This window comes from Lynx rufus, unplaced genomic scaffold (genome assembly GCF_022079265.1).
Source record: "Lynx rufus isolate CCGP_SWC_20201006 ecotype Redwood Valley unplaced genomic scaffold, mLynRuf1.p SCAF_5, whole genome shotgun sequence".
Taxonomy (NCBI): Eukaryota; Metazoa; Chordata; class Mammalia; order Carnivora; family Felidae; genus Lynx; species Lynx rufus.
In genome coordinates, this window is record NW_025814867.1 from 74,553,804 (window position 1) to 74,580,690 (window position 26,887).

At 33.3% G+C, this 26,887-nt stretch overlaps 1 protein-coding gene across 5 annotated transcripts in view; it reads left to right on the forward strand.

Annotated features, from left to right (window-relative positions):
• The window catches only part of ATP11B (ATPase phospholipid transporting 11B (putative)), a 128,311-nt gene that overhangs the window by 74,703 nt on the left and 26,721 nt on the right, over positions 1–26,887 (forward strand). For 4 of the 5 annotated variants that reach the window (XM_047099167.1, XM_047099166.1, XM_047099165.1 and 1 more), the window contains exons 16-25: positions 221–294; positions 368–471; positions 2,809–2,990; positions 4,140–4,343; positions 8,925–9,078; positions 10,281–10,383; positions 14,296–14,441; positions 16,094–16,153; positions 17,719–17,846; positions 18,904–19,042. In XM_047099167.1, coding sequence (XP_046955123.1) covers positions 221–294; positions 368–471; positions 2,809–2,990; positions 4,140–4,343; positions 8,925–9,078; positions 10,281–10,383; positions 14,296–14,441; positions 16,094–16,153; positions 17,719–17,846; positions 18,904–19,042 — 1,294 coding nt within the window. Of the gene's footprint in view, positions 1–220; positions 295–367; positions 472–2,808; positions 2,991–4,139; positions 4,344–8,924; positions 9,079–10,280; positions 10,384–14,295; positions 14,442–16,093; positions 16,154–17,718; positions 17,847–18,437; positions 18,868–18,903; positions 19,043–26,887 lie in introns of those variants that run through there. The other variant, XM_047099168.1, reaches the window with a different exon arrangement.

Genomic DNA, 26,887 nt, shown 5'->3' on the forward strand with positions numbered 1-26,887 from the left:
GGTAAAGTACATGGCATTTGGTAAGTACTCAATAAATGTCAGTTCCTTCTATTTCTATCTTGTGTTATTATTAGTGATTCATAACCCATCATCTTGAAAATGTACTTGAGATTAATTTCTTATTCTAAATCAACCATTTTATCTTTTATAGGGGTTCTTGTCAAAGATTCACTTACTATTCAAAAAAAGTAGACTTTTTATCTTATTTTTTTTTCCTTAGGTACAAACTGCTTCATATTCTCGAATTTGACTCAGATCGTAGGAGAATGAGTGTGATTGTTCAGGCACCTTCAGGTAACCTGTCTAAATTTTTATGAATTTTTATTTATCTAATATTAAGAGTCTGATAACTGATTTTTCTCTTTAGGTGAGAAGTTTTTATTTGCTAAAGGAGCTGAATCATCAATTCTTCCTAATTGTGTAGGTGGAGAAATAGAAAAAACCAGAATTCATGTAGATGAATTTGCTTTGGTGAGTGGAGATTTCTAAAATATATAAAACTAGAAGATATACATATGAAAGATTTAAGGCTTCATTTTTGCATTAGTAATTTATAAAAAAAATTATAGACATTCTGCAGTTCTGTTACAGTATGTGTTGTCTTCCACATTCTTTGGTTATAAAATGACTTTTAACCTGCTAAAATTCAAGTCTTCTCTTTGAACCTATTACAATCAGGGTATTTCTGGCTACAAAGACCATTCAAATTAATACATTAAAAAGAGGAGTTTACTAAAAGAATATAGGGGAATCCCAAGGATGTGGAGAAACTGGCACCTTCATTGCTGGTGAGAATATAAATGGTACAAACACTTTAGAAAGTAGTTTGACAGTTTCTCACAGAACATAGAGTAATAAAGGTAACTGTATAACCCATTCACTGCTAGTTATACACCCAAGAGAACTGAACACATGTTCACACAAAAACTTAGTAGCATTTTTGCTAAATAGCTAAAAGGTGGAAACATTCAAATTCCATCAGCTGATGCATGGATTAAACAATGCGTCATCTCCCTATAATGGAATGTTATTTGGCCATTAAAAGGAATGAAATACTTATATGCTACAACATGGATGAATCTTGGAAAGGTTATGCCTAGTAAAAGAAGCTAGTCATAAATGGTCACATGTTCCATTTATATGAAATATCCAGATTAATGGAATTCATAGAGACAAAAAGCACATTAGTAGTTGCCAGGGTCTGGAAGAAGGGGTAAAAAGGAAGTGTCTGCTAATGAATATGGGATTCCTTTTAGGGATGATGAAAATGTTCTGTAATTAGATAGTAGTCATGATTGTACAACTCTGTGAATACACTAAAAACCACTAAATTGTACTCTTTAAAGGAATGAATTTTATGGTTTGTGAATTAGGTCTCTTACTAGAAGAATGTAGGAGAATCTTACAAAAACAAAGTGCCACACTTCATCTGAAGAGGAAGATTTTTAAGCAGCTCTCTTTCAGTCTTAGGAACTCATGATCTCTTATTTCTGCATTTCTATAAATGTATGCTCCATACTCATCTCTGCTCACCTGCCTCCCTTTTATGGTTTATTTTCTCCCATTGCTTGTTTCCTAATTGTTTATGATGTAGTTCACCTACCACACTGTAACATCCATGAGAACAAAGACATTCTTCTACTTAACATTCATTTTAATATCCAGAACAATGCTGGCACATAGTTAGCATTTCAATAAGTATTTGTTGTAAAGTGAATTACTTTCATATACTAGTAACTCTCATGGCCTCTTAACTATTATTTAAGAAAAACATTTACAGGTGTGGGTCATTTGGTTTTTTGGTTGTTGTCTTTTTTAATGCTTGTTTATTTTTGAGAGAGAGAGAGAGGAAATCCCAAGCAGGCTCTGCACTGTCAGCACAGAGCCTTGATGCAGGGCTTGAACTCACAAACCATGAGATCATGACCTGAGCCGAAATCAAGAGTTGGATGACTGAGCCACCCAGGCACCCCTAAGTGTTGGTCATTTGTAAATCAAGAACATCAGTATTTAGAAATCTAAATAATGTCATATAGTATTTTAAAATGTACCCTTTCCAAGTTCTGTTATTAGAATATTTGGGTTTTTCTGAGGAAAATGTACAGCAAGAACTTTTATAAGCTTTTGGATATAGGTACCAACTTTTAAATAGTAACACCATAGGAAAAATTTGTACCCAGGAGAATCAGATAATCAAATATATATTCCTAAGTATTGTGTAACTCCGTTTCACCAATGAAGATGTATAATGATACAGTTTAAAATCATTCGATGGCTCTAGAAAGAATTGTTTATTGGATGAGGGCCACCTTACCGACTTCGTTATTTGAACTGTAAATTCGTCATACTGTGCACCTTCAGGAAATTATGGTCTTCTTTGCTTAAAAAGAATTCTTATAAAATGGATTTGTAATGGTTAAAACAGGAGAATAGAACCCGGGCTGCCTGTCTCTTGACAGCCTGAAGATACCCTTATAGAAGTGTCTGGCTTTCCAGGTAAAACAGTTTTAAAACCACAGTAAGATCATCTTTATGATCCTGTCTAGGCTCTGATATTAAAAACCTTAAGTATTTTGAGCAACTTTTTAAGAACTCATCAAAAATTATAAAAGCTCTGATAATGTGTGTCCCATAACTCAGATCACTAGGGCTTTGTGACACTTCATGTATATCCTGTTACTAGATGATAGTACTTTTAAGTTGTTTGTAATTGACTTTTGGTAAGGCATCCTCAGTTTATTTCAGTGACTTCTTGATTTCCCATTAGTTATTTTGGTTCAATTTTTGTCTTTAATTTTTCTGTTTTAGAAAGGGCTAAGAACTCTGTGTATGGCCTATAAACAGTTGACATCTAAAGAGTATGAGGAAATAGATAGACGTCTCTTTGAAGCCAGAACTGCCTTGCAACAACGGGAAGAGAAATTGGCAGATGTCTTCCAATTCATAGAGAAAAATCTGATATTACTTGGAGCTACAGCAGTGGAAGACAGGTAAATATCAGACAAATAGGCAATATCCGTTTTTTCTCATAAGAATTTTCCTAGCCAAGTGTTTCTAATTTATGACATAAATTCCATTTATTAACATCCTATAATAATATATTTAAAATCAAAATAAATGGGTAATTTTTCCCATTCAGCGGATACAACACTTATTCTAGCCAGATACCTTAAATAGATGAATGAACTCAGCTATGTAGCTTTCCCTATAGGCTTGAATTTGTAGACTACTACTCAGTATGGCATACAAAAGCTTTAAGCACCTGTTTAATGCTCCAGCTTCACTTCTCACCACTGCCTGCTTCCACATTATGCTTCAACAGTACCAAACTGTCTGTAGTTCTCTGAACAACAGCTCTAGTTAAAACTATTCTATTTTGTGCCTTTGTTCTGTGGCAAGGCTGTACGTTGTGCCTGGATAATTTCCCCCTTACCCATTTGTGAATATTTTTATAAAATATAGCTCAGATAGTACCCCCACTCCAGTAAGACCTTTCTTTACCCCTAACCGGATTAAAAACCTCTCCTTTGTGAAGTATCCATGTTTTGTAGGTAATTCTGTGTTGTTCTTGTGGCAGTATAATTATTTCTTTAAAGACTTTCTCCTCTATTAGTTTGTGAATTCCTTGAGGCCTATTTAGTGTTTGTTCCTCATCACTTGTCTCTGTAAGTGTTTGCATTTTTTTAAATTTAGGTTTTCATTTACTTTTCAGTTGTCCTCATCAGATTTCTAAGACTCACCTGCGGTTATGTCATCCTTTGTTGTCCACAATTTGATTTTTGAACTACTGATGTGAGAAATTTTCTTATAAAAAAGAGAAAAATCTTCTAATTTCAAATTTAATATTTTCTAATAAATAGGAGTTTATGAAGACTGTATACTTAGTTTAGTTCTATAAAAATCAACTTTGAAGATATACTCGTAAGATACAAAGTTGTGGATGTTATGTTAACCAGATGATGGCTAATTTGGTTTTTCCTGTTTCTTCCCAAATGGGGGAAAAAATCAATTATATCACTGTATTATAACATTTTTAAGTCAGGGAGTCTAGAATTTACCTTATATGTACTAGGTGGTTTATAATTGAAATAGTCAAAAAGTATTCTTCTCACTACTAATGTTGTTTCTTTTATTTTCAGGCTACAAGATAGAGTTCGAGAAACTATTGAGGGATTAAGAATGGCTGGTATCAAAGTATGGGTACTAACCGGAGATAAACATGAAACAGCTGTTAGTGTGAGTTTATCATGTGGACATTTTCACAGAACCATGAACATCCTTGAACTTATAAACCAGAAATCAGACAGTCAATGTGCTGAACAATTGAGGCAGCTTGCCCGAAGGTAAGAATGTAATTATCTGGATCATGAGTTCAGGGGTCAGCAAACTATGGCTTCTGGGTCCAAGATGGCCCACTGCCTGTTTTTTATAGCCTGTGAGCTCAAAATAATTTTTATATTTTTAATGGGTGAAAAAGAATCCAAAGAAGAGAAATATTTTGATGTAAAAATTTATGAAATTCAAATTTAAATCCTATAAATAAAGTTTTATTGTAACAGTTCCACAGTCATTCATTTACATATCATCAATAAAAAGTTTTTGCACTTCAGGACAGTTGGGTAGTTGCGACAGAGCCATTAGGAAGCACTTTTATCATTTCTTACTGCTGCTTGATTTACTACAGATCACAGTGACACCATTGTAACTCAGTAGTGTTTTGAGTACCACACATATTGCCCTATGATATTTTACTATATTTTTATTAGTAGTATTTATCCATCGTGTCCAAACAAAAGAAAAATGGACTTTTAATATCAAACTTTTCATGCACAATGTAGTGTTGATTATTTTATTACCAAATTAGGAGTCACAGCACTGTGTTTATTACTCAGTGACACCTTAATATGCTACCTGTTTGAAAAGACATATTCAAAGATAAAATATAAAATCTCAATACAGATAGTTCTGTTGTGTTAAAATATAAAATCTCATTGCAGATCAGCATTAAAAGGTAGACTTTTGCAATTGATTTTGATGACGGGGAACATTAAACCTGAATTAAGCAAAATGTTATCTCCCCTGCCTCCTCCCCCGAAAGAAAAGATTTCCATTTCTTCTCACTGGTAGACTTGTATTACTTGAAAAATTATACTCAATTACTATTATTAAGTTTTTTTACTTAGTCCATAAAAATTTTTGTCAAAATCTGTCTCCTCTATTTTAATAAAGTACCTGCATTATATTCTCAGTTTAGCCTCTTGGCCCACAAAATCTAAAATCTAAAATTGAAGTGTTTACTTCTTTCTGTCTCTTTACAGAAAACACTTGCCAAATCCAGATCTAGTTCATATGACTAAACTAGGAAATTAATATACATTTTATTGTTCAGAGATAATTTCATAAGTATTTATACTCTAAATTCATTCTTTTTTTTTCTAAATCTGTTTTTTATAGACAGATCAACTTTATTTAGGAGCCCCTTTAACGATCTCATTTTTCACAGTGATTTAAGGATTGCTTCAGTGTAAGCATTAGGGTTGTTCTGGTCTCCCACAGGTACCTGTCATTTGCAGCCTTCTGCTAATACAGAAAAACAGATGTGAAAAGATAGTGCCACAGTTTTCAGTGTACTTTCAGACCTTTATTCATATTTGTTATACAGGCATTGATATAGTACTGAACTCTGGATTTCATCAAAGAAAAACTTAAGGGATGTTTTAAAGAGACAGTGCAACTCTCAGAAGGTTCTTTGCTTGAGTTCAAAAAAGCAATTGATCTAGGTAATTATACTATAATTTGGGAGTAGTGACAACACCATTGTGGCTGCTTAAACATTTAAGTACCATAATATCAACGAGAACTCCCTAACACGTAGAAATTAATTATTCAGAATCATTTACTTTATATATACTTTCTAAAATATTAATCCTGTATAAAAGTAACAAGTGTCCATTTAAAAAATACTGAAAATGATGAATATATAATGGAATATACCATAATACAGCCATCTAAAGGTAATTATTATTTGTATTTTATTCTTCAAGTCTTCTATATATGTGCCCTTAGTGAATCTGTTAAGATTATGGATATTGTTTATCTTCCTTTTGTACAAAAGCTGTATTACAAAGTGAACATTCTGGTCTTTTTTAAGGCTTGCTATGTGAAATTTATATTTTATTTTAGAGATACCATCTTTTTGGTAGAATATGTTTTCTGAGATAACCATATAAGTCAATAGGGTTTTGATTTACAGACTTCCAGTTCATGTCTATTCTAAAAATTTTTGGTGGAGCAAAGAATTCCATTCCTTTGAAAGCTTTACTTTGTATACCCATTCCTTTCACAAACCTACCATTCCTTCACATATTGGTGGTCTACTGTCTAGAATTTGGAACATAAGTCATGTAAGGTGTGTTGTTTACTCTCAGAATACTTTATTTTCTATGGGAAAAACAGAAATAAATATATTGTGATAGACCTATCACAACTGGATTGTAACAGGTAAGAACAGAAAGTTGTCGGTGGACACAAGAGGGAAGCTTAGCCTAGACAACAGAGCTCTGTAGAAAAACTCAAGATTGTTGTCTCCTAAAAGAAATGTTAACTGGTCAGAGAGTAACCCCAGCAAACAAAAGGGGCAACATATGCAAATTTCCACAACTGAGAGATGGATTCATTCATGGAGTTGACAGTAGTGAAGTATGGCCATAGAATGCAGTAGATGGGAAGAGGGTATAGGCGGTTAGGGTTAGGCTACAGAGATGGGCAGATGCTACCTATGTGCCAGATCTGTGAGGTGCTTTCCCATATTCCATAAATATTATCTCATGGATTGTGAGATAATATGGTGACTTATAAAGAGGAAACTTAGTGTGCTTAAGAAGTTTCCAGAGGAAAACTGATCTCTCCCACTCTTGGCTGCTACCCTTTGTTCTGAGTCATGGGCTCAGGCGGTACTTAGACTGAACACATTGGAAGCAGCAAAGGTTACTAAATAAAGTTTGGCCAATAGGGAGGAAAAACAGTCAGTGTGGTGTTGCTTTCAGGTACATGACAATTAATAAAGAAAAATACATTTTTGAAAAGTTTATGTTGTAAAAGATAATTGTTTACCACTTATTAGTTACAGTGCAACACAGTAGTGATTAGGCATACTGTGAAAGACATCATTTTGACTTATAAAAGCTTTTTTTGTAAGACTAAAATCTATCAATATATATTTAGTTTTTATAGTTTGCTGCTCATTTGATAGTTTTCTCACTTCTCACTTAAAAAGGGAGAGTACAGGGGCACCTGGGTGGCTCAGTCAGTTAAGCATCAGACTTCTGATCTCAGCTCAGGTGATGATATCACAGTTAGTGAGCTCTAGTCCCGTGTCTCTTGTGATAGTGTCTGCACTGATAGTGAGGAGCCTGCTTGGGATTTTCTCTCTGCCCCTCCCCCACTTGCACGTGTGCGCCCACTCTCTCTCAAAATAAATGAACTAAAAAAAAAAAAAAGGTAAAAATGGAGGGTTCAGTTACTGTGGAAAACAATATGGAGGTTCTTCAAAAACTAAAAATAGAACTACTGTGTGATCCAGCAATCCCACTTCTGGATATATTCAAGGAAAATGCAGTCACTATCTGAAATTTGCACACCCCCACCATGTTCATTGCAGCATTATTCACAATAGCCAAGAATGGAAACAACCTAAATGTCTGTTGTCGGATGAATGGATAAAGAAAATGTGTGTCTATATAAACTCATGTAAATACACACAGGAATATTATTCAGCTATAAAAAAGAAGGAAATATTTTTGTGACACATGGATGGACCTTGAGAGCAGTATGCTAAGTGAAATAAGTCAGGCAGAGACAGACAAATACAAATGGAATCTAAAAAAGGTGAACTCATAGAAACAGAGTAGAATGGTGGTTTCCAAAGCTAGGGTGTAGGGAAAATGGGTAGATGATGGTCAAAGGGTACAAACTTCTAGCTTACATATAAGATGAATGATTTCTGGAATTCTAATATAAGGCATGGTGACTATAATTAACAGTACTGTATTATATACTTAAGAATTGTTAAGAGAGTAGATCTTAAATTTGTCACCACACAAAAAGATGATAATTAGGGGCGCCTGGGTGGCTCAGTCGGTTAAGTGGCCGACTCCGGCTCAGGTCATGATCTCGCGGTCTGTGAGTTCGAGCCCGCGTCGGGCTCTGTGCTGACAGCTCAGAGCCTGGAGCCTGTTTCAGATTCTGGTCTCCCTCTCTCTGACCCTCCCCCGTTCATGCTCTGTCTCTCTCTGTCTCAAAAATAAATAAACATTAAAAAAAATTTTTTTAAACAAAAAAACAAAAAGATGATATTACATGAGGGGATGGAGATGTACTCATACAGCATATGCTCACAGGGCGATGCTATCCATGTTCCACCATAGTACTATCTGGCATTACATAGAATCCAATGTAGGGGTTAATATCAAAAGACAGTTATGATTCCTTTATTCCTTCTTGCTCACATGGTAAATCTATCTCATGAATTTTCCTGAACATTGTTGATTTCATTTACTTTTTTAAATTAGGACTTCCTAAATGTGTAACTAATAATTTTATATTTTTGTAAGATTTTTCTACACTTCAGGAAAATATCCTAAGAATTATATGCTTTATAATTCCCATTTTAGAAAATATACTCTATCAGGTCATTGTAAAATTGAATATCATATGTTTTATTCATCATATCAGTCACTCTCAGTTTTGCTTAATCTCAGCTTTCAGGTAATATAACTCCATTTCTTCCCTGACATATCAGTTTTGTAACAATAAAGTCTGCGGGTAAATGGTCCATCTTTTCGTAAGAATTTTTTGTTTACTAGATGTATATAAATAATATGGTTTCAAAGTATTTTACAGAGAATATAATTATTTTCTCGTAGAATTAAAGAGGATCATGTGATTCAGCATGGGCTGGTGGTAGATGGGACTAGCCTGTCTCTTGCACTCAGGGAGCATGAAAAACTATTTATGGAAGTTTGCAGAAATTGTTCAGCTGTACTGTGCTGTCGTATGGCACCATTGCAAAAAGCAAAGGTATGTTTGTATTATAAAACGTTCCATAAAGATACTGAGATCTAAAAGTACTCTTTAAGGTTAATGCCTTATCTAGTCCTATTTGGTAGTATGCAGCATATGACTCTTAGTCACTTCTCACATTATGAATTTTAACCATGTACGTTAGACCTTTGAAATTTTCAAAATGAATATTAGTTTCAGCTATTCATAATGACCTACAAAGTCTTCTATGGGTGGCAGTTTGTGATTTTGCTGAGACACAAACTGAACTTTGATAACTACAGTTTCATAAGTTAGTTACTTAACTGGTGAGGAGGTCTGGAAGACTTCTGTTCTTCTGCAACTTCAGGTTGTTCTATGGAGCGCGGCTTATTTTTGCACTCTCCCAAAGTGATAATTTTCTGTTCAAAGTGGCTATTAAGTGATAAAACTTTATTGAAAAGTTTAAAAGCCAATTATCTTATGATTTGAAGCTATATACAGGAAATATTAAAATGTTAGCTAACAAATGAAAGGCTATACAAATATTTTTTATAACTTGATTCAAAATTTGGGTCTTATACTATATCTTTCACAAATATCTTCTGAATTGCACACCTACACACTGATTGTTTCTCATATGGGTCTAATGACATCCAGCATTGTTTTACTTCATGGAATTTTATTAAAATGCCTATATTATTGTAATTCACGTGCCCAGTCTGTGGAGACTACAGTTGGAGACCAAATAGAGCTAATGCCTAGGTTCTTTATAAATGTGTGTTCAAGAATTCCAAAGAAACCTTTCTTTTAATTTTATTGAATTTAATCTTGATTGCTTTTTTAAATTTCTTAAATTTTATGACAAGAGAAAATAATTACCTTCCCTCTATCAAATAAAAAGAATAGTTACTTGAGAAAGAGAAAATTTTGCCTGACAGAGTTCAATTAAGTGTAATTATTTTTTAACACAATTAAGTTTTTTATACTTTTAAGCTGTATTTAAAAGAGACTTGCTTCCCATCAAAAAATCCAAAGATAATATTCTCTTTTGCTATGTAATTTCTAAGACATTCCTAACATCTCCTCAAAAAATGAACTCCATTGAAAATTACTGTGTAATACAGAATTGACTTTTTTCATTATTCAACTGTTCTTGTAACAGTCATTTCAGATAAGTGACTATATAAATACAAGAAAATTGAAATTTTATAATAACTAATTAGTTATATGTCTTTCAGGTAATAAGACTGATAAAAATCTCACCTGAGAAACCTATAACATTGGCTGTTGGTGATGGTGCTAATGATGTAAGCATGATACAAGAAGCACATGTTGGCATAGGTGATTGATTTTTTTTTTCCTGAATTTTTAAAATTGGTATAATTATTTGGTGATTTTGAATTTTCCTTTTGTAGGCTAAAATGCAGTATCAAATATATGAATGAAATGTGGTAATGTATCACTGTATCTGCATCAGAAGAAGCCCATTATAATTAAGCCCAATATTTAGGATATTTTAATTACAAAGTTTCAAGGACATAAATACCATGTTGGTGAATTTTATCTTTGCCAGTTCTCCTTCATAATAAAGTAGCTTTATTTTGCCGTGTTGTACCTTTTAAAGTACTTTCTCACATTATTCTATAATTTTTAAACTCTAAATTTGTAATTTATGTAGTTGCCCTCATGGTTGCAATTCTTTTAGAGTGTTGTTATTATTTCCTGTCTTTTTCAGTCTAAAGATTCTGTAACTCATTCTAATGACAATTTTAGAAATAATAAATTATATCAAACCATTATAATATATATTTTCAAGTAGTTTTCCTTTTTATTTAAATGTTTATTTATTTTTGAGAGAGAGGACGAGTGAGGGAGGGACAGAGAGAGGGAGACAGGATCCAAAGCAGGCTCCACACTGACAGCAGAGAGGCCCATGTGGGGCTCAAATTCACAAACTGTGAGATCATGACCTGAGCCAAAGTTGGACCTTAACTGACAGAGCCACCTAGGCATCCCTCAAATAATTTTCTAACTTAATAAACTTTGTTCTAATTTCTTTTCTATTTTTGCCTAAAAGTTTTGTTTTATTTAGACTAATACCATTTTATTATATTTAAATTATCAGTCATTTACTGTTTAAACCATATTCTGAGCTGCCTTCCTAAATAACTTTATTATGCAAATACAGAAGCAAAGGAGAAAAGTATGGAGGTTTTTTTAATGAAGGATAAAATTTTAGAGTTAGAAAAAGGCTAATTCCTCTTCTGGAATAACCTCTGTAATGTCCTGTGATAGGTAGTTCTCAGGTCTAATATTTCCAGTGTAGCTCTCAAATCAATTCTTCACTTTTCATTTTGAAAACTTAATTTTCTTTCTAGTTTGTGTACTGTTGTTTACCATAAATTTCCATAACAATTTGATGATAACTTCCTATACCTTCCTATTAAAGGCATAAAAAGCTACAGTAGTTACAACAATTTGATGCTAGTATGATAACAGAAAGACCAGTGAGTAGGATAGATGCAAACATCTGGAAATTTAGTTTTTAAAAAAAGGAGATGTTTCAAATAAGTAGGGAAACAAGTTATTTGATAAAAAAAAAAATACTAATATAACTGATTTGGTTATTTGGGAGGAAAAAAAAGTTGGATCTCTTTCTGTTGCTTAGAGCCAAACAAATACCAGAATGATTATATATTTAAAAAATTTTAAAGACCACAAAAAGGAATGGAAGAAAAAAATTTAATGAATAATCTTGTAATTTGAGGTATGGAAGGATCTAATTTTTAGGAAAGAAAGAAAAAGAAAGAAAGAACAAAAGAGAAAGAAAGAAAACGAAAGATCTAATTTTTAGGAAAGAAAGAAAAAGAAAGAACAAAAGAGAAAGAAAGAAAGAAAGAAAGAAAGAAAGAAAGAAAGAAAGAAAAGAAAAAAGAAAAGAAAGGCATTGTAAAGGGAATGATCAGTATGTCTGGCAGAAGTAAATATACCCAAATTCAAATTTTAAACATGAAACTAATAAAGAACATTTGCATGGGTGCCTGGGTAGCTCAGTCAGTTAAGCTTCTGACTCTTGATTTTGACTCAGGTTATGATCCCATGGTTTGTGGGATCTAGACCTGCATCAGACCTTGTGCTAACAGTGCAGAGCCTGCTTGGGATTTGATTTCTCTCTCTCCTTCTCTCTCTCTCTCTCTCTCCCTCCCTCCCTCCCTCCCTCCCTCCCCAACTCTCATGCACACGTGCTCTCTCTCTCTCAAAATAAAATAAACATTTTTTTTAAATTAAGATGAGTATTAAATGCATGAAAAAAAGTGTTCAGCTCACTCAAAAAAAAATCCAAGTTTTAAAATTACCTCTCAGATTGGCAAAATTACAAAGTTGGGTAAAACTTGGAATTGGCAAAGGTTAGAATTGGCAAATCCTCATGTACAGTATTAGGGGGAGTGTAAATTGGTATACCCTGCATTATTATGTATAATAGAATTTTAAATGTGTGCCTATTGACCTAGCAGTTATGCATCTAGGAATTTCTTTTAAGAAAATGAATAAAGGGACGCCTGGGTGGCTCAGTTGGTTAAGCGTCCAACTCTTGATTTCAGTTCAGGTCATGATCTTGAGGTTCTTGAGATCAAGCCCCACGTGGGGCTCCACACTGTGTGGAGCCTGCTTGGTTTTCTCTCCGCCCTTCACCCACACACACATGAACTCTCTCTCTCAAAATAAATTAAAAACATTTTTAACAAATGAATAGTTAACATAGTTAGATGTTATAAAAACAATGTACATAATGTATTAAGTGACAATAACAGATTATAAAACAAATAATCTCATTTTGTACATTTGTTTGTGTATATATTAAATACACACAAAAAATGCAGAAGGAAAAATTCTTAAAGGATATAGACCAAAAATAGTGGTCTTCTCTAGATGTTATAAATGTGATTATCTATACCTAGCCATTTTGGAAATTTTTTTTTATTACAAAAATAAAAAATTATAATTTTGAAAAATGATTTTTCAAAGCTGTTTCCAGATTGAAAAAACAAACTTGGCAAGAACTCTTTTGAAACCTAAAGGATTACTGTAACCTTAAAAATGTACTCATATTTATCAGATAAAATTATGTACTGATTTCAAGTGATATTGTGGACACTTATTTTAAAAAGCACATTTTATCCAGCCTAGATTAGATAAATTAACAAAGGGAGCAAGATTGTCACATTAAACATTTAAAATATTTATATACTTGGCATTTGTTCAAAATGTGCACATAGATAATCTGGTGAATTGCTATTTCATGCGTAACTTTTATCTAGATGCAGTTGTAGAAAGGTAAGAAGTTGTGAGTGTGCTAGCTTTTCTCACTATTAATTACCTTTGCAAGAATTTTCAGCAAACAGTGCATACAGTTTTTTTTTTTTTTAAGTTTATTTTGAGAGAGAGAGAGACAGCGTGTATGTGGGGAAGGGGCACAGAGAAAGGGAAAGAAAGAATCCCAAGTAGGCTCTGTGCTATCAGCATGGAGCCTGACAAGGGGCTTGATTCCAGGAACTGTGAGATCATGACCTGAGCCAAAATCAGGAGTCTGATGCTTACTCACTGAGCCTACCAGATGCTCTCAATGCATACAACTTTTTTAAGTCTTCATTTGCTCTGTGTAATGTTTGTTAGTTATATTTATTGAAATATTTCATGCCATTTGAATCCAGTAATAAAATCAGGGCTTCCATTTTAAATAATCAAGTTCAATCAATAACTAAAGAGCACGTTTTGTTTGACTTATGTGCGAAAGTTTTAAAACCATTAAACTTAATGCTCATTTTTGCTAGGTTCTAATCAATTTGGATTTTTTTTATGTTCATTGGAAATTAACAAAGTTAAAGCTGTTTTATAGCACTTTCTCCATTAGAAATCTGTTAACTAGTACTTTGTGTCTATTAGTGTAAAACTTGATGTTCTTATTAGATCCTTAACTTTCAATATTATTTTTATGTTCATTGTATTTTATTCTGCTTTGAGTCTTTGACACTTGATGTTACATACCTGGTATGTATTGTAGATTTGTTTTAATTATGTATTTGATTTAAGTGGAGCAACCTTTTGGGAATCTTCTATCCACTCTGTATTGGGAAATAGTGCTCCCAAGCCCAGGTTCAACTGCTATAGATAATTAAGATATTTGTAGTTAAATTGTCAAAATCGCACTTCTCAGTTATCAATGAACTTGCCTTTTTGTCTTCTTTATTACAGGAATCATGGGTAAAGAAGGAAGACAAGCTGCAAGAAACAGTGACTATGCAATAGCTAGATTTAAATTCCTCTCCAAATTGCTTTTTGTTCATGGTCATTTTTATTATATTAGAATAGCTACCCTTGTACAGTATTTTTTTTATAAGGTGAGTTTCATGGAGATATATATAACCATTTACTGACAGTAATTTGAGGTTTTAATTTAAGGTATGTGATTGCCATTCAAATTATTCTTAAAAATTGTTTCTATAAGTAGAAGTAACAGTTTATGGGATATACTGTGATTATTTTGTCATAAATCTAATGTGTACTACAGAAAGAAAATCAGCGGTTGCCTGAGGCCAGGGGTGCAGGTGATAGCACTGACTGGAAAGGGATATAAGAGAACTTTGCATGATAGAAAAAGCTCTCTAATTTGATTGTGGTGGTGGTTACTTGGGTGCATAAATTTGTTAGCATCAAAATTCACACTTAAAATTGATACATTTTATCCTATGCAAATTGAAACATACTTAATTTGATTTCTTTCATGTTATTTTTTCCTGAGCAAGTAATAAGTTTTAATTTAGGTCCAGTACAGTGGTTTCAAGCAGAGGTTCTTCATCCTTTTTGTGGCAAAAATGACCTTTTGGTAGTCTAGTAAGATGTATAAACTACTCATTAGAGGGGTTTTATTTGCATAAAATAAGATACATTTTAGGATTACAAGGAAACTATGTTCAAATACCATTCTCTCTCTTAACCCTTTTTGGGAAGGTATACTTCAAGGGAACCCATGTTAGGAGCTCCTGATTACCAAGATATTTAATACAATATATAGTGTTCTATATTGCATATATTCTATAAATAATATCTATAAGCCAATGAAAGAACACAGGTAGATTGCATATTGCTAATAAATGATGGCTACCTTATTATAGCTTTTCTATCTTATCATAGCTTTTGCTATGATATAAGTGCAATAAAACCTTGGTTTGTGAGCATAATTCATTCCAGAAACAGGCTTGTAATCCAGAGCACTTTATCAAAGCAAATTTCAAAAACCATTGGCAGAGTTGTGATCATATGACATTCAGTATCGCATACTACTCATATTGCAAGACATTGCTCATTTATCAAGTTAGAATTTATTAGAAATGTTTGCTCATCTTGCAGAACACTCGCAGACCAAGTTACTCACAATCCAAGGTTTTATACTGTATATTGAAATGGAAAGATGTTTTCATAATTCCATTTATTATTTTAAATATTTTTATTTTAAAGCTATTAAGCCCTAAGGTTTAAATGTTTATTTTATTTATTTTTGAGAGAGAGTGTGTGAGCAGGGAAGGGGCAGAGAGAGAGAGAGGGAGAGAGAATCCGAAGCAGGCTCCGTGCTGTCAGCACAGAGCCTGATATGGGGTTGGAACTCCCAAACCGTTGAGATCATGACCTGGGACGAAATCAAGAGTCGCATGCTTAACTGACTGAGCCACCAAGGTGCCCCATAACCCTATAGTTTAAATAAACTGTACTTATTGTATTATATATGAAAAGTATTGAATAATAGCTGGAAGGCTGTAAATTCAAAATTATGGCATTGTTTAGCAATAAGAGCCCAAGGGATTTTCATTCTGACATTTGAAGTACTGCTTAGAATTCTTTTAGAAATTTTAAATAAGGAACAAGTTCCTATGAGTAGATCTTCTACTTACCATATCAGAAATTGTGTTCTGGACTCTTTAATAACCATTCTTAGAAATCATTTCCCTTTTAGACCCAAATATTTTAATTATTTCCATTTAATCTTGTTTTTCAGAATGTGTGCTTTATCACACCCCAATTTTTATATCAGTTCTACTGTTTGTTTTCTCAACAAGTAAGTAAATAGAAGCTTTTGATTTATCCTTTTAGAATAAGGTGTGTGTATTCAGTTTTTGATAGTTGGAGGGACTTTTTACATTTTTCCTAGTCCTACAAATAAATAGACAAAACTTCCCTAATTAGTGTATTTGATCAGTATAAAATTGATAATATTTATTCTGATTTTCAGTTTGAAGTGAATGTCAATACCAAAATATATTTTAATTCTAGATGTTTTCTAAAAAATAAGTATTAACTCTTAACAGCTTATGAGAGAATTTTGGTATAACTTTTTCAACTTACATGTAATATTTCTGTAAGCTCTATATTAAGCCATGTTAGAGTAACTATTGGGGGATTACCTCATTATTTTTTGACTCATAGAGTTTTTTTGGATTGGGAAGGAAGTTTAGTGATTGAGTCCAGGAATGACATATAGACTTTATCTCAGTAATGAACTGTAAATAATTGATAGAGCCACCAGGAATGCTACTTTGAAAAGTGTTCTGAAGCTATAGGCTCAAAGAGAAACCCTGTAATCAGGTAGTATTAGCTATAATGAGCACATGTGGGTCTTTGGTTGTACACACGTCACATATTTGCCATCTACTCTGTTTTATTTTATGGAAAATGAAATTGAAATCCACAGAAATTAAGTAACTTGCCATGATCACATAGCTACGAAGTTAATAACTAAACCATACTAGGATCTACTGCTTTTGACTAATTGAGCACCCTTTTTACATACCACATTATACATCTCTAATTAAGATATTTGTTCTAATTTATTGAAATAATAAGAGCCTGATTATCTTAGGTTTTTCTTTAGCTGTCTCTATCCTTAATCCTGTTTTTGCTTCCATTTACAACCTGTAGCTCTAAATTTCAAATATCTGCTTGGGCATCGATTGCCAGTAATAATGTTTGCTTACTTGAATGAATTAGAGAATGCTATAAGAGCATATGATAAGTAGACCTAATCTATTTTGATTAGGTTTTCAGGGAATTTACAGTATAATTTGAGACAGTATTAATAACAATGAAAACAATAAATGAAGTGTAGGCAAAGTGCGAGGCATTTAGTACCAATAGTAGCACAGACAGCTGTTTAGAAGAGGACGTTTGATCATCAAGAACTTGAGCCAATGTTTAAAGTTTCATGGATCATACCTTAAAGGAAATGTAGGACTTAGATGGGAAGACAGAGTCATAAAAGCAAAACTGTATGTTTTCCCTACCAAAGGAATAGTAAAAAGCCTAAGATGCATGCAGGAGAATTGTGTAAAAACGACATCTCAATGACCAAGTTGTGGAGAATCTTGAAGTGTAGCTCCAATTCACTGTAATTCCAGATCACTTGACATAACAAAATGTTCCAATTCCCACAAAGAATATAAATCTAGGAATATTATGTGTTTGTGTCTATATAAGAAACAAATTGGAATTACTAAATTGGATTTTTGTGTAAATTGAGAAAGCTATATAATTTTTATGCTTATTTCTAGTAGGCTTCTTTGTGATCATATACATAACTAATACACAGTTTAGAATCTCAAAATTCCCACCAATTTCTCTTTCTAGACACTGTATGACAGCGTGTACCTGACTTTATACAATATTTGTTTTACTTCCCTACCTATACTGATATATAGTCTGTTGGAACAGCATATAGACCCTCACGTATTACAGAGCAAGCCTACCCTCTATCGGTAAGTATTTTCCGGTATTAAATGTCCATAACACTTCTGAGTATAAAAAGTGTGTTACATAGTTACCAATTTTTGAAAGCATCCTATAAATAAGCAAATATATTAGGCAGTATCTCGGTGATTAATATTTTACTAAGGAAGTATTTTAGTTTATGGTTTATAGTTATTGGATATCAAAGAAAAACTTAATAACTTTTCCAGTGTTTTTAGAAATGAACACTTTTGTACTAGGAATGCATTGGGCAGTTGTTTAATTTGCATTTACTGTTGCAAACCAGTAATACTACATTTTATGTGCACAAAAGAAGTTATTTAGTAATTGGTTGTCTCCAGAGTTTCTAAAAAATTAGTTTATTTTCTAGCATTGACAAATTAATAAGTCATAATCAATGCAAAATGCAGGGTTGAGGACATTAATTCCTATTCCAGATCTTCTGGGTTATCCCTGTTTCCCCAGAACCAAGTAAGTAATCACAGAGATGTTGAACTATTCCTGAAGACCAGTTTATGGTTCCCAAGTTAACCTGATGTCCACTCTTACAGAGGTGTTCAGTCATCCAGAAATGGCAATAACTCACTTTGATTTCCCAGGATATCTAGGACTGGGCTTGACCTAAGATTACCACAAACTGCTCTTCCTTCCAGCCTTTGGTGGATATGAAATCGATTAGGAGCCTCAATGCTGAACCAAACTCAAATGACTCCACTAAAAACAGATAGTCATAACAGAGTGACTGTTCACAACAGAATATACTGCAGATAAATCAACTTTTAACAATTAAGCTGAATTATTATGCCTATATCATGTTTTTTTTTCTAAATGAGAAAATGTTTTTAAATATATTACATGAACTATAAGCTGCTACACAGATGTGTATTATAAACAGTGATTTGTAAATTCAGGTGTATACTTTCTGCTAATATTTTTAAGCAATTTTAAATTAAATATCCATCTTGTTTTTTCATTGTGAATTTGTAACAATAATTTAGTATGGAAATAATAAACATGAATCCTACCATGTTCCTTTTTCTCTCTCTTTTTTTTTTTAATATACAGAGACATTAGTAAAAACCGTCAACTAAGCATTAAAACATTTCTTTATTGGACCATCCTGGGTTTCAGTCATGCCTTTATTTTCTTTTTTGGATCCTATTTTCTAATTGGAAAAGATATATCTCTGCTTGGAAATGGCCAGGTAAAATATATCATTTTTTAAAGAATATTTGTTAATAATTTCATTTAGTCTGATCTCTGATAACTTTCTCTCATAAAAAATAAAAGTAAAATTCAATTCAAATTATAAAATTGTAGGTATTAAGTTAAAATGCAATTGTATAAAGATTTCAAAAGTTAAAAGCATTACACTATAGTCTTAATATGAAACTCAAGTTAGTAGGCAGTTTTGCTATTAAATTAATTCACACAAGGGGATATATCCTTGCATGCTGTTCACTTTAGGATTGTGTCTTAATAATAATTGCTGTCTATTTAGTGCTTACTATTTTGCTAAGAGTTTTACATGTTCCATCTCCATTAATTGTCACGATAATCCTATTGGAGAGATACTGTGACCTGCATTTTTCATATGAGAAATGAGGACTTGGTGTTTAGTTTTTTGCTTTTAATCATGTGAATTTTTCTTTTTCTTTTTTTTTTTTTTTTTTTTTTTTGGTATGCTTAGGAAGTGGCCATTGTTACTGTGTCCTGATTGGAGAGCTTATTTGACTTCTGGCTGAATTAGGCCTCTCTTTCTAGGCTTAGCTAAATGAGTTATGAGGAAAGGAAGTGACAGCAGTGGTACTGTGGTAAATTGGAAATGCTTGTCGCCTTTAGTTTCCCTTTCCCACTGGCAGTATTTAATTAAGCATTGCAGAATATATTTTGAGACACAGAGAAACAAGATTCGCAATTGGGAGAATATAAAGTTTTATCTGTTTGGCAAATATTTATTAAGGACCAAGCATACTGTGTACTATACTAGGTTCTGGATATGTGAGATTAACTAAACATGCTTGGTCATGGAGCATAGAGTCGTGTGAGATACAAAAAATAAGCAAATAAAATATCCAAGTGCAATGAAGGAAATGGATTTCAATTGTAGAGAGGTTTTTTTTAACCATTCCTTTAAGATGTAGTGCAGGAACATACATACATTCACTTTTGAGGACATGTTTAGCCTGATTTGGACAAAAATATGATTTTATTTTGTACAGTATAAAGATTACAGCACTTCCCAAATACTACCTTTTATTGAGTTATTTCTTTGTGCCAACTGTGTGTGGTAGCTTATTAAATTATAATAACTGTGAGGAAAATATCATTACTTTTTGCATATTAGAAAATTAACCTTGGAGAGGTTAAGAAATTTGCCTCAGGTCACAAATTACAAGAACAGAATTCAGACTCAGATCTCTGTGACTTCAAAGCCTGTGTGCTTAGCCATGATCCTAAGTTCCTTTGAGAAACAAGTTATTAGCCCAGTGCCTTTGTGCACAATAGTGCCACCTGTGCAAGGACCATCAAACTTACAGATAGTATGCCCATTGCTACCTGAAATATTAGGGTGAAAACTGGACAGAAGCTTTGAAAAGTAGAAGGAACATGTCATCCATAAAAGGAAATTAATTTTTTTGTTGCTGGTTAGTACTTTGTTCCTGATTTTAAAAGTTGTATGTGTCCATTAAATTTGAATACATAGGAAAAAATATAAAGAAAATAAATCACCAGGGCCCCTGGCTGAGTCTGTCAGAGGGTGTGCTAGTCTTGATCTTGGGGTTGTAAGTTTGAGCCCCACAGTAGGTGTAGAGGTTACTAAAATAATTGTTTTAATCTTTAAAAAAAAAGAAGTCACCTGTTGTCCTTTTACCTAAGTATAATTACTTCTATGATTTTAACATGTTTTCACCCATTCCTTTTTATTTTTTGCTATTTTCCATTAACCTCATAATTTATATCCCCCTATGTCTCAATGATAGCTTTTTTTTAAATTTTTTTTTTTTGGGGGCGCCTGGGTGGCGCAGTCGGTTAAGCGTCCAACTTCGGCTCAGGTCATGATCTCACGGTCCGTGAGTTCGAGCCCCGCGTCGGGCTCTGTGCTGACGGCTCAGAGCCTGGAGCCTGTTTCCGATTCTGTGTCTCCCTCTCTCTCTGCCCCTCCCCTGTTCATGCTCTGTCTCTCTCTGTCCCAAAAATAAATAAACGTTGAAAAAAAAAAATTTTTTTTTAAAAAATTTTTTTAAAAAAAATTTTTAAAAAAAAAATTTAAAAAAAAATTTTTTTAAAAAAAATTTTTAAAAAAAAATTTTTTTAAAAAAAATTTTTAAAAAAAAAATTTTTAAAAAAAAAATTTAAAAAAAAATTTTTTTTTTTTTTAACGTTTATTTATTTTTGAGACAGAGAGAGACAGAGCATGAACAGGGGAGGGGCAGAGAGAGAGGGAGACACAGAATCGGAAACAGGCTCCAGGCTCTGAGCCGTCAGCACAGAGCCCGACGCGGGGCTCGAACTCACGGACCGTGAGATCATGACCTGAGCCGAAGTTGGACGCTTAACCGACTGCGCCACCCAGGCGCCCCAATGATAGCTTTATTATAGTTCTCCCCTTATTATAGCCTAAGTGATTTTCCATGTTATTAAAAATGCTTCAAAAATATTTTTTCATGGCTACATAGTATTTTATTATATGTCAGAATTTAAGTATTCCCTTGATAATTTAAATTTGTTTCTTATGTTTAGTGACTCTTTTAAAATTAAATTTTAAGCATGCTGTATACAAAGATAAAATCTTAATGAAGATATTTTTCATTACCATGTATGAATTGTTGGTTTCCCTTTTTTTGGTAACTCAATTTGTAAATCATTAACTTCTTTCCTCTTTTAGCCTAATTGTTCTATCACTCAGATATATACCATTAGAAACTAATCTACTACTCCCTGCCACCAATACTAGGTATGGTGGGAAAGAAGCACACATTGGGATCAGGTGAAATGACTCCACAACCTGACACCTGAAGTTACCATTTGAGTGATTTGGGATGAGTTAGTTAACCTCTCTAAGACTCAGTTTCCTCACCCACAAAATTATATATAGGAGCAGAATCCCTACCTTCTAGGTTTACAGTGAGGATTATTATATATAAAGAGCATTAGGCATAGTGGCTAGCATGTACAAGTACTCAATCAGTCTTAGCAGAGTTAGTTGTTATTTTTACCATCCAATAAGTATTTTGAAGACCCTGCCTTCCCAATCCCATCTGATCAACTTCTCCTGGAATCTCTCTCCTCTTTAAATGTGTATGTTAAACTGTCCTTGCTGACTCTCTCAGAATGTGCTCATTTTAGTTCCAAGCCACTGTTATATTTCATCTCTTGACTCTTTTTTCCCCAAAGTCTTAGAACCATCTGTTCCTTAGGGTTAAGCCCACAGACCTCTGTCCTTTTGCTCCAGCCCTCTCTTACGTCTTCCTATACTGAAAATCTTTTTAGACATCTAGCTCATGTCCCATTGTTCAACACTGGATATGTTGAATGGTTTCTGTTTTCCAGTTAGTTATTCTTGTGTGCCCAACAAATCTACCAACAGTTGAAAGCCTGAAGTAGAAAACATTATTAGGGGGAAGTACTGGGAAGAGGAATAGCTGGAGATAAGGATGAAGTTGATGCAAATCAGTGACCCTGAGAGAGGAGCAGGAGAAAGAGTTGAAATAGTTTGGGGTCCAGGTAGAGCAGGACAGTTCAGGAGAAGTTAAGATTCCACTCCCATTTTTTGTATAAGGGTCTAGCAGTATCATGAATATTATAAGTATGAATTTTCGACAAATATTTTTGAAGTATTCACTCATTCTTAATTTCTCTTTAACTTAGGAAAGAATTACTCATTTTTCATTTTTCTCAGATCTTTTTAACAGGACTTCCTTTCTTTAGTAAAATACAAGCACCCTGATAAAATTTTCTCTGAGATTTGGAAAGAGTAATGTATATAACATGGCTGAATGCTTGTTTGTGTGTGTGTGTCTAAAAACTGCTTTCCTGTGGGCAGATCTTTACCTTCACAGCACCGTTTAAAAATGACATAGTGACTAATTTTTAATTATTTTTCTCCAGAATAGTAGAAGAATTAAATTCATGTAAAATTTGCCTAGCCTTATGCAGGCTTAAGATACTCCTAGTGCTTGGAGTTACAACCTGGAGCTTATCTTACAGTGCAGTGGTATCATCACAAACGTTTGTCCAGAAGTCACAGATTAGTAATTTGGTGGCTATATTGCATGGGTAATCTTTTCATTTTATTTTCAAAGCTAAAAATGAGCTTAACATAAAACTTTAAAGTATTTCTGTAATCCAACAGAATCAACTTTTTTGGTGTTTTTAAACATGCTTCATGGAAAAGCACAATCACCATTTCTTTTATGTTTAAAGAGTTTTGACAAAAGTTAAAATGGTTATAGAATATTTGTTAGAGATCTTGATGTAACTTTATGTTTGACAAAAACTTTAGTTTTATTTTTTTAAGATTTTGTTTTGATTCCAGTTAGTTAACATGCAGTGTTATATTAGTTTCTAGTGTACAATATAGTGATTCACCAATTCCATACATCACCCAGTACTCATCACAACAAGTTCCCTCCTTAATCCCCATCATCTATTCAGCCCATCTCCCCACTCCCCTCTCTTCTGGTAATCATCAGTTTGTCCTCTATAGTTAAGCATCCATTTCTTAATTTGTCTCCCTCTCTTTTTCCCTTTGCTTGTTTGTTTTCTTTCTTAAATTACATGTATGAGTGAAATTACAATGCTAAGCGAAATAAGTCAGTCAGATCTTAATATAACTTAAAATTTTTTTAAGCCCTCCAGGGGAACCTGGCTGGCTTATTAGTCAGTAAAGCATGCAACTCTGGATCTCAGTGTTGTGAGTCTGAGCCTCATGTTGGGTGTACAGGTTACTGAGAAATATAAAAAAATGAATTAAAAAAAATTTTAAGTCCTCCAAAAATAATGAAAACTGATTTCCATTAAATCATTTTTTAAAAACACCTTGAGTTGTATTTGATATACAGTAAACTGCACATATTTAAAAATAGATAATTTGATACTTTTTAGAAAGTCTTTAATTCCAGTTAGTTGACATACAGTGTTCTATTAGTTTCAGGTGTGCCATACAGTGATTCAATTCCTTATGTCACCCAGTGCTCATCACAAGTGTATTCCTTAATCTTCATCACCTATTTAACCCATCCTTCCACCCACCTCCCCTCTGGTAATCATCACTTTGTTCTCTGTAATTAAGAGTCGGTTTCTTGGTTTCTCTCTCTCTCTCTCTCTCTCTCTCTCTCTCTCTCTCTCTCTCTCTCTTCCCTTTGCTGGTTTGTTTTGTTTCTTAAATTCCCCATGAGTGAAATCATATGGTATTTGTCTTTCCCTAACTTATTTCACTTAGCATTATACTCTAGCTCCATCTGTATCGTTGCAAATGACAAGATTTCATTCTCCTTTAATGGCTGAATGATATTTCATTGTGTATATATACCACCTCTTGTTTATTTTTCAATCAGTGGACACTTGGGCTGCTTCCATACTTTGTAAGTAATGCTGCTGTAAACATAGAGATACATGTATCCATTTGAATTAGTGTTTTTGTACTCTTTGTAAATATCCAGTAGTGCAAATTGCTGGATTATAGGGTGGTTCTGTTTTTAACCTTTTGAGGAACCTCCATACTGTTTTCCACGGTGGCTGCACCAGTTTACATTCCCACCAACAGTGCTCAAGTGTTCTCTTCTGCACATACCCGCCAACACCTGTTTCTTGTGTTGTTGATTTTAGCCATTCTGATAGGTGTGAGGTGATACTTTACTGTAGTTTTGATTTGCATTTCCCTGATGGTAAGTGATGGTGAGCATCTTTTCTTGAGTCAGCCCTCAGGATGTCTTCTTTGGAGAAATGTCTGTCCATGTCTTCTGCCCAATTTTTAATTGGATTATTTGTTTTTGGGGTGTTGAGATTTTACAAGTTCTTTATATGTTTTGGATACTGACCGTTTATTGGCTTTGTCATTTGCAAATATTTTCTCCCATACCATAGATTGCCTTTTTGTTTTGTTGATTGTTTCCTTCATTGTGCAGAAGTTTTATTTTGATGCAGCCCCAGTAGTTTATTTTTGCATTTGTTTTCCCTTGCCTCAGGAGACACATGTAGAAAAAAAGCTCCTGAGGCTGTTGTCAAAGAAGTTCTTGACTGTGTTCTCTTCTAGGATTTTTATGGTTTCAGGTTTCACATTTAGGTCTTAATCCATTTTGAATTTATTTTTGTGTATGGTGTAAGAAAGCGGTCCAGTTTCTTTTGCATGTTGCTGTCCATTTTTCCCAACACCATTTGTTGAAGAGATAGTCTTTTTCCCATTGGATATTCTTTCCTGCTTTGTAAAAGAATGTGATACTTTTTTTTTTAACCAACTTAACATTTTTAAGAGTACAGTTCAGTATATTCATATTGTACAATAAAATCGTCAGAACTTTTTCAACTTGGAAAACCAAAACTCTATAAACTACTACCCATTTCTCCCTCTTCTCAGCCCTTGGAAATCAATTCTGCTTTCTGTTTCTAAGAACATGACTATCTATGACATCATTTTTTTTTTTTTGAAAAGCTAAATAATTGGGAGGTAAACACCAATGAAGAATGTTTATTTCAGTAAAGTAAGAGGTACTAAAAACAAATGACTGTCTTTTTAAAAAAAGAAGAATTTATCTCCCCCTCTCTTGACTCTGCAGAGTAAGTAATCTCATCTTAGAACACACTTATTCTGACAATGTTGCTGTTTGGAATATTTTTGGAAATAGCTTGTATTGTCTTCCTATGATCTCAGCAAGGTAACATTCTCAGGGAAAAAGCTATTTAAAATCATAGATGGGGAAGATGCTACTTAAGATTATAGATAAGAAAGAAGGTAGAAAAGCAATTCAGATTCGAAGAGTTCACCTCCAATAAAGTGGACTTCTGTAGGATGCAAAGGCAAAGGCATGTCAGCTTGGGTAAGAGTACATTAGAAGACTAAAACACTACAATGAAGGAAACAGAAAGGAGGGAATTTTAGTCATATGGTGAGAATGGAAAACCAAGATGATATAGGGAGGAAAATAATCAGGAGAAGAGTTTTAGAGGTAGCTGAGTTCCCATCATAAGCCTACATGACATTTTGCTTGTTGGGTGGTTTCAGCCAAAGGCTTTATAAGAAAGAAGATTAAAGAAAAACAGCTCCTGTTAACTCAGGAATTCAAATGCTAATACCTACTCCACTCATTCTCAATGGTCTGATATGAAAATGAGAAACTAGGCAACTATTTAAAATGAGATCTGGCCCAAATAAGGGTTTTTTTAAATTTGCTTGTTTTGGTTTTGTTCTATTGAAGTGTGCAAGAACTAAAAGGAAAATGTCTACCATTAATGATTTGTGTCCTTATGAAATTGTACCCAGTTTTAAAAACTAAAATAACTGAAATTACAAAAATATATATAGGATTGGGAAAAAAAGGGAAAAGTTTTTAGAGTATTCTAATTCTAGTTAGACTTCTCCAGTGGAGATTTTGGAATTATCAGAGCCACAGTACCATTCTAAAATACATTTTGTACACTATTCCACCACATTAAAAATTTAATGAGATATAACATATTAAGGAAGAAAAAGTAATTCACCCTCATCAAACTTTCTAGGTCTGGACCATTTGCCAGATTAATTAGCAACTCAAGGTAGACTAAAGAGATGAAATTTCAGGTTGTAATTCTGAAAGAGAAAAATAAACTTTTTTATACTGTTCACTATTTTTTCTTGAAATTATAATGATTTCTCCCCTTATTTCCTATCCTTAATTAATTTCTCTTTCATGCTATACATGTCATCAGCTGTTGAAACCTAACCACCAAATGGTAAGAGCTCTGTGTTAAGACTAGAAATATGTCATTTTGTATCTGTATTCCACAGTGAATACAGTATCTTTTATTTCAATTTAAATGATTTAACCACTGTAATTACCAGTCAGGTCAT